The sequence below is a fragment of the Tupaia chinensis genome, unplaced genomic scaffold (genome assembly GCF_000334495.1).
Source record: "Tupaia chinensis unplaced genomic scaffold, TupChi_1.0 Scaffold000029_1, whole genome shotgun sequence".
In the NCBI taxonomy this organism is placed as follows: Eukaryota; Metazoa; Chordata; class Mammalia; order Scandentia; family Tupaiidae; genus Tupaia; species Tupaia belangeri.
In genome coordinates this window covers 1,912,907-1,926,741 of record NW_006159459.1, presented here as the reverse complement: position 1 = coordinate 1,926,741, position 13,835 = coordinate 1,912,907, and the positions used below count along the sequence as shown (strand labels likewise).

The following is a 13,835-nucleotide window of genomic DNA, read 5'->3' as shown; positions in this document are numbered from 1 at the left end:
GTCAATAGAATCTGATTGGATGGGGAGACTTTTGAGGACTCCCAGATTTTAAACCCACATGCCTAAGAAAATAATGGTCCTTTTGTGGGAATCAAAAAAAACACAATGATTTGGGCAGAGAGGTGCTTTGCTTATTTTAAATAGATTGAACCAGAGTGACAATAGGACTTTCAGAAAGAAGTATCTGGAAGTTGTTCGAAGGTTGGAGCTGGTATGCATAAAAGAAAGGAAAGTCTGAGGACAGTAGAGTCAGAAATTGTCTGTGTAAAGCTAAAACCGGAGGTGATAATGTCTGTGCTGAGGAATAACATGGTGGCAAATGAAAAGATGACCAAGCACAGGCCTTGGAGGAAACAGAGTGGGAGAAGGGGACTCATCCAGAGAGACAGGAAGAATGGGGGTGAGAGAAGCGGAGCATGCAGTTGCAGATGTGAAGGGAGAGGTGAAGTGGAAACGAGCAGCAGACTTCCCAAGGAGGTTGAGGGTGGAAACACAGGGGCTGTGTCTGGTGATAAAGGGTCACTTCCTCTCCCACCTCTTTCCAGGCCTCTAGAACTTCTCTCCTTTGCTGCCCAATTGTGGATGGCACTGATGAAGGGTCAGCCACCAGCATTTGTCCTGTAGATCAAATGCTCCCTAAAAACAAAGACTGTGGGAGGGGAGGTCACCTAGCAGAGCGAAATGGAGTAGGGAGTGGGGTGGGGGGAATTAACCTGCTCTGTGAGAAAGCAGTTTTGGAGGAGTGTTGGAGTCAGACGGTCAGATTTTATGAAAAGGAAATTGGTAAGAAAGCAAAGAAGCACCTGACTACGCAGAGCGTGGGCTGAGAGTTATGAGAAAATTACACGAAGAAAGAAGCAGAACGAATAAAATATTTCATTCTAGGGTCAGAGAGATTTAAATGTGTTCCTAACTGTGACAAAAGCCAGTGGAAAGGAGAGCCTGAAGATGGCAGTGACGCGGTAAGGACAGATAGAGCGCGTTTGAGAAGGTGCTGGGGAAGACAAGGGAGGGTTAACCTCGGCCCAGGGCATGGGAGAAGGTGCAGAGGAACGAGATGAGAGGTGAGTTCCGTGAACAGACTCTGAGGAAGGAAGGTATGGTCTAACGGGAGGGGAAAAAAACCCTGAACCTTGAAAACCCTGAGGTCTTAGTACTGCCATTCATCCGCTGCGTGACGGATGGCAAGTGACTTGACATTTTTTTCCAAGCCTCAACTTCTCTTTTACTAAAAATGGGGCACTATCTTCCAACTCCAATAACTAGTGTGGTCTCACCTCCTTGCAAGTGGCTTCGTACGTCTTTGTTTTGGTCTGCTTTAATTTTTTTTATTTTTATTTATTTATTTTTTTGGAGAGTTTTTTTTTTTTTTTTTTTCTATAGGGCTCAAGTGCTCACCAGACAGACAGAGACAGAGAGACACAAAGCGAGAAATCACCCCCCAGGGGGGATGGCCACACAGCAATCCCTTTTCCTCCATTCTCCTCTCCGGATCTTGGGCCCGCACGCACACGCGCCCGACGTGAGTTTAAGCCACGGAGTCCGGGCCTCGAACTGTGGTCGACTTCGTGGGAGTCCAGCAGCATAGCCATCACGCTAACTGCTGGTCACGGGTCCGCTTTATTTTGACATGTGTACCTCACAAGGTAAGAGCACCTGCAAGATGGTCCAATCTTAGCAGAGTAGGAGGGGCCATCTAAGCACGGAGACAGGTGCGCCATCGGTCAGGCAGATGGATGCTGGATATAGGCTAGGGAAATGAACACTAGGTGAATAAAACGGTCTGTGGTCGCCTGAGGACTGGGAACGACTAGGGCACAGGGCTGTCTGGCCCTGGGGGAAGGGTGCCGGTAGCTGAGAGGTGTGAAGTAGGGCCACACACCTGATGGCTGAACTGCGAGAGGCCTGCGACCCGAGATCCGCGTAGCAGAAGGCTTTGGGATGGGCTTCACCAAGTTCCGAGGCCCTAGAAGTTGCCCAGGTGCGTTAATTTTCACCAGCTCAAAAACGGATCTCAACCCAGAAGTGAGGAACTAGACACCGGAGCTCGGTAACCCGGCGAGGAATGCGGGCACGTTCAGGCTGGGGCCGACTCGCTGGCGGCCGCTGGCCTGCCCAGCCCTGCCCTGGCCGCGCCCTGAGCCGCGCCGAGTGGAACTCGAGGAACTCCGACTTGGTCCGCGCGCTCCGAGCGACCGCGGCCGTTCCCGTCGGTAATTTGCTGCGTGTGGAGCCCCGCCCTCGCCCGCCCAGCGGCCCCTCCCGCGCCTCGGAATCCGGCCGCTTCCCGGGACCGCGCTGGAGGCCCGGCGGCGTCAGGGCACCCATGGCGCTGCCCACCTGGCTGCAGCCCAGGTAGGGCGCTCGGCGAGGGCCCAGGGAAGGGAGGTGGGGATGGGGCGCAGGAGGAGGGGCCTCGGGGCGGTGCTGGGGGCCGCTAGTTGGGGTTCCCCCCCAGCCTCGCGCGGGTACGGGCTGGCGTCGCGAGCGCACCCCCCCGCTGCGCCGGGACCCCAGAGTTCTTGACAGGTTTATCTACTTTACTTCTCTCCATAGCCCCAGGAGGAAGGCTCTGTCATTTTCTCCATTTTGCAGATGATGAAATGGGAAGGACCGGCCGCGCAGCCACCCCTTCCTTTGGGCGCCGTGTGCCAGTCCGGCTCCCCACCCCACCCTCGGAGCCTTCCCTCTGACTTCCCTTCTCAGACGCAGCGTTGCGGGTGATTTTCGGATCCATCTGCTGCAGACTTATCACAGGTGTAGAATCCAGGGCTTAGTCCTAGGAGGACCGATTCAGTGGTGTAAGGGGAGAGCCCGTGAATGGATGTGAATGTTTAAAGAGCAAGCCAAGGGATTCTGTTATGAGTAGGAGGCATTCCTCTTCCCAACTCCTTTAGCAGCGCCTGTCCTCTGTGGGCGGCCAAATGAAAGCATCGCACTTTACAATATCTGCATCCTAGCGTCTGTGCCTTGTTTCGAAGCGGTTTCATATCTCCAACTCAAAGGACCTTGCCTACCCGGGCAAGGCCACTCCTGCTTTCCTTCTGAATCCCCAGGAACTCTGCAAACAAACGTTTCCTAACTCCTTCAAACAGTGTATCTGTCAAATCTTCTCTTAGTCATCTCCCCAGCAACCCACAACACATTTTTAAACCCAGTCTGACTTCCCTTTTCTGCTCTGAGCAACTAAACTGCTTTCTATGTGTGTTGGATGAAGGAAGCTATCTGCCCTTGCGAAACACACTAAGCAGTGACAAGGTATCACCCCAATCACAGGATGCATTCAAAAGTCAGGTGCGCCTGATTACTGATTTATCCGCCATTTGAGACCACCACTGTCACTACTCCTTTATAAATCTCTCAAGTTCTGCACTCAACAGGCTGAGTTACTGGAACCTATATTGACCACATCAACCCTCTTTGTGTTTTTTGTTTGTTTGTTTTAAAAAATATTCGAAACTAGGGGCCGGCTGGTAGCCTGGTGCTTAAGGAGGTTGGACTCCCACATAGCTGACCCTGGTTGGAACCAGGGACCTAGCAGCTTGCGTTCTCAGTTTCCTTCTCTCTCTCCCTGTCTCTCTCTGGTCAGAAGAAAAAAAAAAGACAATGAATAAAATTAAATAAAAAATAATTCTTTAAAAAATATTCAAACTGTGTTTGCAATGACTGCATTTATCCCTTTGTGAGCAGCAAGTTTACAACTTAATTGAAACAGAAGCGAAACACTTAAGGGACACAAAAATGGCGAACTATCTGTTGATAACGTGTCATAATATCTTTAACTGGACTAATACATAGTGTATTTATGATGGGAAAGTTAATTTTATAAGCTGTGATGCTACACAGTGATCGAATGTATAAAGTATAAATAAACAAAAAAGAAAAAGAAGAAAGGTTTCAGGCAGACTGCAGCATACTCAACGTTGGCAGATAGCATGTGCTGTGGGTCCCTTCGTAATCTTACTTGCATTCAGAAGCAACTAAATAAAAGACTCTGCTCTGACATAGAATAGTTTCTCCTGCTTGCTCAGATTAGTTAGTACATCAAAAGACATGTGTGGGACCAGCAGGTGGCATGGGGGTTAGAGCACTGGACTCCCACAGGGCTGACCATGGTTCAAGTCCCAGACATGGTTGCTTGTTTTCACACTGTCTCTCTCTCTCTCTCATCCTTCTCTCTCTCTCTCTCTCTGGTCAAATTAAAATAAATAAATGAATAAATAAAATTAAATTAAATAATTTTAAAAAGACATGTGTACAATGATGAAAGGACGATTATAAAGGATGTTTAATGGAATTTCCCTGTATTTAGTTTAATGGAATTTCCTTGTATTTATAGGTATAAGAAGAACACCTATCTTTTCATCTATTACTTAATCCAGTTCTGTGGCCACTCATGGATATTTACAAATATGACAGCCAGATTCTTTTCATTTGGAAAAGGTAAAACCCCAAATCAATTTTGATTTTTAACTTTTAATACTTGTTTTCACCTAATCCTACTTATATTAAATTTCTACAAACTCACTTAAGAGCCCTCACTTCTCCAAAATAATTTATTTCTTTATTTCTTTATTTTTAGTAACCATACTGCTTGCTTATTGCAAAAAACAGAACCTTTTCTGGAGAAGGAGGAAGGTTTGAAATGGAAAAGCTTCCCCTAAGTAGGCCATTTTCCAAGAAAACAAATACATGGCATTGGGGCGGTGCCATTTCACTGTTCACCTTTGGTTCTGCATCAAACTTAGCAGATTTTGTGTGCTTAGAGACAATTTGTAAATTCCGGTGTAACATGTTACGGAGATAAATCAGGAATGAGCCAAACTCTGCGAGTGTTTTTATTCCCCATGTTTAGAGTAACTGGAGGAAACTATTAACTGAAAGACAAACTTCATATTCCCCAAGTCTCTTTTGGTCCTGTAAGAAGTAATGTGTAGATGACACACGTTGAAGATGACTAATCACTTACATGCAAGTTGGCATTAATGGTTTAAGTCATAAGCTTTCTCCAGTTCCCTAAAAAGTAAAGACTTTGTTTTTAAATGGCATTGCAAATTTTAAAAAAGTGAATCACTAAATGACCATCAAATATTCTCTTCATGTCCCATCTCCAAATGGTTGTCATCACAGTTTACAACCGTTGGGTGACGTAACGATTTGAGCAACTGCTTACTTCAGCTAAAAACAAACATGTAGAAGATGTTTAAGAAAAGTCTGGAACCAGCAGATGGCATAATGGTTACATTGCTGGACTCCCACATGGCCAACTGCAGTCTGAGTCCTGAACCCAGGGTTTCAAACTCACACTGGGCACATGTGCGTGCGTGCTCAAAATCCCGAGAGGAGAATGGAGGGGAAGGGATTGCAGCATGGTCATCCCCTCTGGGGAGTGATTTCTTGCTCTCTGTCTCTCTATCTCTGTCTCTCCAGCAAGCACATGTGCCCTATAGCAAAAATCTCTTTTAAAACAAAAACAAACAATAAAAGAAAAGTCATGCTGCACTCGTAACCCAGACTTCTGCATTATAATGAAATTATTCAATTTCTGAGGTATCATAAGGTATTCCATTGCTTTTTCTTACTGAAAATGTACAGATAAATTCTTGCCTTTGGGGCTGGACAGTGATGCAACAGTAAAATATCATGCTCTGTGAGGCTGACCCCTATGGGAAAGTTCCAGGTCTGCATTCTGGAGATTTTCCATAGTACACTGGGAATGTGTGTTCCCATGATCCGGGGCTGAGGCTGGGGTTGAATTGCAGTGTCAAGACCATTACGGGGGTGTTCTCATTCTCTCTCTCTCTCTCTGTCACAGCATAAATAAACTAAAAAAAAACTTCTTGTGTGTGTTAACATCTCCAAAGAATACAATCTAAGGCTTAAATTTCAACGATGAGCCTTGAGGGTTTTCAAGCAGAGGAAAATAGAGGCGATGGGATATTTTCCTATATATGTTTAGGAAGGAACCATCTTCCTAGGCTGTGGAAGCTCGCTGAGGCTGGGAGGGAATAATTGTACAGGTCATTCACAACACAGTCCACAGGCAGTGAACTATTCTGCCTTCCCATTCCAATGGGAAGCGTGCCTTATCGACAGTGCGTTTATGTCTTAATTAGTATCCTGCTATTATAATTACAGGAGCTAATTATTAAAGAAACATGCAGCCAATTGGTATGGAGGGCAGACTGAAAACAACTAAGGGGGGGGGTTAGTACTATTCCTGAATCAATGTATCAATTAAGTAGCTAAACAATTATCTAAAACCCTGAACTCCTTATACCTGCCCACTTCATGGAGTTGTACAATTGATACTGCCGTGTTACAGCAAGCACAGGGCCCTGGATAGTAACACCGACTATCTGTGCTTCAGGAAGCATATCTGAATGTGGAGGGTAAGAATAGTGTCCACCTCCTGATGCCACCAAGAGAAATCCTTTGTCAGTGCTCCATAAACTATTATTATGCACATGGTTCCTAGGCAGTAGAGACAGCAAAAATCTTCCCTAGACGTTTCTAAACATGTCAGGATTTGATTTTAATACTTAAGGCAAAAAGTTAATTCTATTTAAAGGAGAATTTGATTCTCTCCTAAGCTCCCTTTAAGTGCAATATTTCATTTGGATCTCTGCAATTCAAACTCCTAACAGGGGAGGTCCTAACAAAGGACTGAGTTCTGGTGTTTAAAACTAAAGTCCAGAGGGACCAGAAGTTGGCATAATGGCTATGTTGCTGGACTCCCATGTAGGTGACTGTGGTTCGAGTCCCGGACTCGGTGGCTTAAACTCATGCTGAGTGTATGTGCTTGCATGCCCAAGATCCTGAGAGGAGAATGGAGGAGAAGGGACTGTGGCCTGGCCATCCCCACTGGGGGGTGATTTCTCGCTTTCTGTCTCTCTGTCTCTCTCTGTCTTTCTGGTGAGCGCATGTGCCCTATAGCAAAAACCTCTCAAAAAAAAAAAAATACTAAAGTCCAGAAAGCACTAACCCAGTATGTTGGAACCAAGTGCTTCATAAATGTTATTCCAAATCATGGAATCATGAATGTCATTTCTATAAAGTTTCTCTGAAATCATACTTTTTTTCTCTTCTTTGTCATTTTATTATGGATGAAAAAGCTGTGAGCACAACAGCTTCAGGACCAGCAATTAGCGTAATGGTTATGTCCCTGGACTCCCATGTAATTGACTGCGGTTTGAGTCCTGGAACTGGTGTCTTAAATTCACACCAGGCACATGGGTGTGTGTGCCTAAGGTACTGAGAGGAGAATGGAGAAAAAGGGATTGCGGCGTGGCCATCCCCCCTTGGGGGTGATTTGTCGCTTTCTGTCTCTATGTCTCTGTCTTCCTAGTAGCACACGCACCCTATAGCAAAAACCTCTCAAAACAAAACAAAAAACAACAGCTTCTTCAAGCCCATCTCCAGCCTATTCACACTTGAGGCAGTCTAGATTGTGGCTGGGTTACTTTTGGGTGGAAATGTCTTTATATCCTCACATGTGGGAATAAATACCGAAGTATTCACCATGAAACTTCCCTTCTCAGGTTTTCATATTTTACAAGGGAGCCAATTAAAGTGTATACCACAGTATAACGTGTTTGGTTGCATTGTATTTTTAATTATTTAGCAGTCTATTGAGAGAATTTTTCCTGTACAATGAAAAAGGAAGTAAATAATCTTGATTTGATTTTAAAACCGTGTCTAGATCTGTGATCTAGTTTTTCCTTACTGATCTGTATTTTTAATACATTGGACACAGATTCAATGGTTGACACTTTTTATGCTATTGGACTTGTGATGCGTCTTTGCCAATCAATTTCTCTCCTGGAATTGCTGCACATATGTGTTGGCATTGAATCCAACTATCTTCTCCCAAGGTTTTTGCAGGTAGGTTTTTAATCACTATTATTATTATTAAATCTGTCTCATATTAATTTTGTTCTATTTACATTCTATCTTGACTTCATGGCAGTTACAAACCCAACCCTTGCCTTAACCACAGAGAAGAAGAATTAACTCCCTGGGAAGATTGCCTTATTCTAAAACACTGCTTAGTTAAAACAGCTGATTGGACACAATGCAGTGAAGCTTGTTGATCTTGTAGCATTACATTGATCCTATCCTGGGAGGAGATTTCATAGCCACTTTTCTTCACTATGTCACTGCTCAAGATAGTATAAGACAATGAGGAGGCATTCAGGTTAGAGCTACTCAGGCTTGGGTTTGATGCCTGGTCTTCTACTTACTACTGAATGATCATACCTACAACCATCGGGCTGCCACAGGGTAAGGACAATACACACACCCCTGGCAAAGGGTAGGTGATTAAAAAACAAAACCCCCACTGCTCCCTTTATCCCTATCCAGAGAGTAGAATGCTCTCCAGCCATGTCTTGGTCATTTCATCACTTTTACTGAACAAAAATAGAAAGGACAGATCCTATATGTTTATCTAGTATAACACCTTAATATAGACTTGTGGCTCACACAGACCTGAAATCAAGTCCTTGGTCTTTCTCTTCCTAGTAGTACGGATTTAAGCAGGTCACTCCATAACTGACTAGTCATTAACCTGAGCCTCCTTTCTTCATGTGATGGGAAAATATGTATCCTAGAAAGCAGCTGATTAAGTTCTTGGCACGTAGTTTAAGGATACAATACTTGGTAGATATTTACTATTATTTTAGCTATTTTTCTGTCTGCCATGTTTTTTAATCCTAGGTTACTGTGTTCTCCTAAAAGGTTGGAGGAAGATGAGAAATTATTAATAGAGACCCAATTTGGAAAAATCATTGCTAGATTAAGGCAAAAAATGTAAAACGTGGTATTTTTCATAAGGAATTGAAGATAAAGTTTAGGTGACTGTATGGACATGTGTTTCAAATCTACAGAAGCAGGTATCTATTAACATAGTTTATGTATCCCCAAAATACAAACTGGATAAATAACTAAGTTTAACAAATTCACATTGTAAAAATAACTAAAACGTCAGAATCTCATTATGTTGGGACCAGCAGTTGGCATAATAGCTATGTAGCTGGACTCCCATGTAGTCAGTTGGCCGCGGTTCAAGTCTCAGACCCGGTGGCTTAAACTCACGCCAGGTACATGTGCGTGCGTGCCCAAGATCCCGAGAGGAGAGTGGAGGAGAAGGGATTGCAGCCTGGCCATCCCCCCTGGGGGGTGACTTCTCGCTTTCTGTCTCTCTGTCTCTCTCTGTCTTTCTGGTGAGTGCACACACCCTATAGCAAAAATCTCTCCAAAAAAAGAAAAAAAAAAGAATCTCATTATGTCACCAGCACCTAACAAATCCCATGACATAAATGCACGTTTCAAATTTTGCTGAATGAAAGAGAAAGGTATCATTAAAATTTGCTTGAAATACCATACAAGTTTAAAAGATATAACTAGTAATCTAACCCTAAGAAGCTTATTAAGAATGTGACATTATAGGGACCAGCAGATGGTGTAATGGTTTTGTTGCTGGACTCCCATATAACTGACCACAGTTTGAGTCCTAGATCCCACCACTTGAAACTCACCCAGGTGCATGTGTGTACATTCCCACGATCCCAGGAGAACAGGGGAGAGATTGTGGTATGGCCATCCCCTCTGGGGGGTGATTTCTCACTTTCTGTTTATTTCTCTCTCTCTCTGTTTCTCCAGCAAGTGCATGTGCCCTAAGGCAAAACTCTCTCTCAAAAAAAGTGACATTATAACTTTATGGAATATTTAAAATTTTATTGATCAAATAAATGAAGAAAATATGAACTTCAAAAAGTTCATGTAAATGGAATTAAATTTTTATTTTAGTGCGAAAACATTTTGAAATCATGCATAGTTTATTCATAATATGCATGTTTCCTGAACTTTTTGAAGATCTCTTAATAATATCCATTATGATGAAGATTTTTTTTAAGAGGTTTTTGCAATAGGGTGTGTGTGCTTGCAAGAGAGACAGAGACAGACAGAAAACGAGAAATCACTCCCTGGGGAAATGGCCTTGCCACAATCCCTTCTCCTCCGTTTTCCTCTCGGGATCTTGGGCACACACACACATGTGCCTGATGTGAGTTTAAGCTACCAGGTTCAGGACTTAAACTGCAGTCAACTACATGGGAGTCCAGCAACAGTCATTATGCCAACTGCTGGTCCCTATGATGAAGATATTTTAAGGGTAGAAATATCAAATATAAAATAAAATGGGCAATGACATCTAAACTAATAGTATAGTAGTAGATAACTAGCTAAGACCTAAATGGAATTCCCTTAGACAGTTTCTTACAAAATAAAAAGGGTACAGATCTGTCACAGATGCTGCAAATTTGGTAACCAGATTTACTGGTATAATTGCCTGTTTAACAGGTGTGCTGTACTTGGAAACAACCAAACTGCATATAGTACTAGAATCCTATAATTCTAATCTTGGAAAACAGAATTAACCTTGGTTAAATCACAGCTGCATTCTATGATATAGAGTTATTTCATTTAGAGTATGATAAATTTTATTTAAAATGTATTTTTTGGCATACTTTTTAAAATTAAAAGTGCTTTTTACTTTTTTTTTTTTTTGGATAAATTGTTAAAGCTAGTGTCATGGTTAAATACCATTTTCAAAATTAATAGTAGTGAGGCCAACCCATGGTATGGTGGTTAGGGTGACTGAATCTCATGGCCCACTGTGTGGTTTGAGTCCTGGACTCAACAGCTTGAGAAATAGCAGGCATGTGTTCTTGCATGCCAAAAGTCCAGAACAGAGGGAGAAGTGAAGGTGGAGGGGTTGTGGCATGACCATTCCCCATGGGGGGATGCTTTCTCACTCAGTACCCCCTCCCATCTCAATCAGGAGAGCACAAGAACCCTCTGGCAAATTAAAAAATAACATTTAGAGTAGTCTTCATTTTAGTTATTGTCAGTAGGGAATGCATCAAATGAGAATAGATAACCTTGCAAGAAAAACTGAGAATCTTGAATATGCCTAGAAAAATGGGCACATACTTTATAAAATTATCTAGGCTCATTTAATAATAGAAATTATTGCATAACCCAAAAATCTGATTTCTTGGAGTCTCCAAACATTTCAGAATATATATATTTGTGTGTGTGTGTATTTTTTGAGAGGTTTTTGCTATAGGGCATGTGCACTTGCCAGAGAGACAGAAACAAAGAGATAGAAAGTGAGAAATCACCCCCCGCAGGGGGGATGGCCACACCACAATCCCTTCTTCTCCATTCTCCTCAAAGGATCTTGGGTACGCACACACATGCCCCCAGCATGAGTTTTAAGTCACCGAACCCAGGACTCAAACCATGGTCAGCCATGTGGGAGTCTAGTGATGTAACCATTACACCTTTTGCTGGTGCCACATTTCGGAATATTTAAATGTGGTTTTAGTTACTGCTACATAAAACTCTACTGGCTTACAGAACCATAGTCACTGTACTTCAGAGACTCAAATCCTGGTTTGGGAATTAAATGATGCAAATACACCCATACTTTTTATTCACATGTGAGTTTGCAAAGTCTGTTATGGAGCTCAAATGACTTTCAGTTTGTTATTGGGAGAGACATAACAAGTCAAGGATCATCACTTCAGGGAAGACCATTACCATTCTCATCCTGAGATGATGATGATTGATTTCTGTTGAGGTTGTTTTGCTTCCTCTTTTTTATCTCTTTTGAGATTTTATCTGCCCTCTTTTATTCACTTATCATCCTTTCCATGGTTCTCAGAATGAAAACAGTGTTGGAAAAAGCTTCAGAAACACATCATCATGTCCACAGTTCCATTTTCTCATCTGTCAGAGTTCTGTACTCAATTAGAATCCCCTAATTATGGAGGTGATTCTGAGGCCTCAGCTTTAAAATGTTGAAACAAAACTCTCCGGTTGTGTAATAATTTTTGGTTTTCCTGTTTCCCTATTTTTAGATGAAGAAACCATAGTTGAGAGAGTGGGTGAGTTACTTACACTATACAGATTACACGAACTATCATGAAAAAGAATGGTGTCCAGCTGCATTTTAAATAGGCTGAAAATAATATCTGCACGATTGTGATGCTATTTTGATATTACCTTCAAGAGAATGCTAAGCCATAGCTGAATATTTTTTTGGCAACTGGTCTCCCAATATATCAAAAGCAATAGTTCCAACAAGCAATAAAAGCTAGCTAAACTGAGTAATTAGTATCACATGTGTCAAGTAGTGGTGGTGTATAATACACACAGGCTAGATTTGGGGCTCTTTGCTTTGTTCTGTATATTTAAAAATATTTTACATGCACATCTTTATTGTGACACCTTGAGAGAAAGGGGAAGCCATTTAAAATATCTAAAATTATACAGGATTGCTAAAGAAAAGAAAGAATAACCCATTGACTATAAGATAATCACTCAGTAAGTAGATATGTATTTTATTTTTTATACACTTAAGAAAGGGGAAAAACCATAACATAAATAACTATTATATATTCCAGTTTTTGCAAACATTCACATATCACTTAAATTATATAAATGTAGTAAACTTTGATATTTTTAATTTTTTAAATGGGAAAGTAAAAGAGGTCTAAAGAAACATATAAAATGATAATATAAAAGAAAACTAAGCAAATCTCTTCTCCAACCTCTTCCTCCCAAATGAGCTAGCATATTTTATTTGGTTGGCAAAAAATGTCAAATAGAAAAATTAGTTGATTTTGGTAGATTTAATCAAAATAACCTGACTTTAATAGAATAGTAATAATACTAGCCCAGAAATACTGATTTTGAGGGGCTTTGTTCAGACTTTGCTTGTTCAGAGGCCTAAGAAAGATTTTTTTTTTATTTGCTGATGAAGCCTTACGATGTTTCAACTCAAGGACAGGGGGGAAAGACCATATAATTAAACTTTGTGTCCTAACATTAGACTGAAACCGCTTGTAGGAAACCCTCAAAATAATAGTTTATTCCCTCACCTTTTGAGATATGCTTTACTTTCTTTTCTTTTTAAAATTTTTCCAGACCTTATATGCACTCCCCAAGGAGAGACAAAGAGAGAAAGAGAGGGAAGGAAAGTGAGAAAATACTCCCCATGGGGGATGGTCATGTTGCAATCCATTCTCCTCCACCTCTCCCTCCTTTTGGGATTAGGGAATGATGCCAGGTCTGGGATTCTAATCACGTTATTGGCTGTGTGGGATACAGCCTTTTTAACATGGGCTAGCCTGAGAAATGCTTTAAAGTCAAAGACTTCATTTAGAATTGAATTAAAATGATTCAAGTCCATATCTTCTCTGTGTATAATACTGCTTCACCTGTATTAATTTTACACATCTTAAAATAGTTTTTTTAAATCTATAAATATATATCCTATATATAATAATTACTATATAATAAAAGTTACTATTATCTTCTTTGTAATTACTTAACATAAAAGTTAAGTAAATGGACCAGCCAGTGGCTTTGTGGTTGGGGTGGCTGGATCCCACATGGCTGAGATTCTGGACTCAGGCTTGACAAACACATTGGGCACGTGTGGTTGCACGTCCAAAATTCTTAAAGGAAAAAGGAGGAGAAGGGATTACAGAGTAACCATGCCCTCTGGGGTTTAATCTCTCTCTCTCTCCCACGCATGCGCCCACATACACACCAGAACTGAACTGTAACTTGAATGTTAGATGCTGGAGTAGCTGGTAGAGGAACAAAGGTGAAAAAGTTTCAGTGTTTCAGACACAGGATTTAGAATCACATTTTCTGTATTTTGATGTAGTCACTTTCATTTAGTAAGATGAAGGTGTATCTTTTTCTTTTCTTTTTTTTTTTTTTTTTTTTTTTTTTTTTGGGTTTTTTCTTATTGGGGC

At 41.6% G+C, this 13,835-nt stretch overlaps 1 protein-coding gene across 1 annotated transcript in view; it reads left to right on the top strand.

Annotated features, from left to right (window-relative positions):
- The first annotated feature begins 1,761 nt into the window (after positions 1–1,761).
- HACD4 (3-hydroxyacyl-CoA dehydratase 4) overlaps positions 1,762–13,835 on the top strand; it is a 29,683-nt gene continuing 17,609 nt past the window's right edge. The window contains exons 1-3 of the mRNA XM_014587421.2: positions 1,762–2,355; positions 4,340–4,443; positions 7,757–7,884. Of these exons, the coding sequence (XP_014442907.2) occupies positions 2,066–2,355; positions 4,340–4,443; positions 7,757–7,884 (522 nt within the window). The 5' untranslated portion in view covers positions 1,762–2,065. The remainder of the gene's footprint in view (positions 2,356–4,339; positions 4,444–7,756; positions 7,885–13,835) is intronic.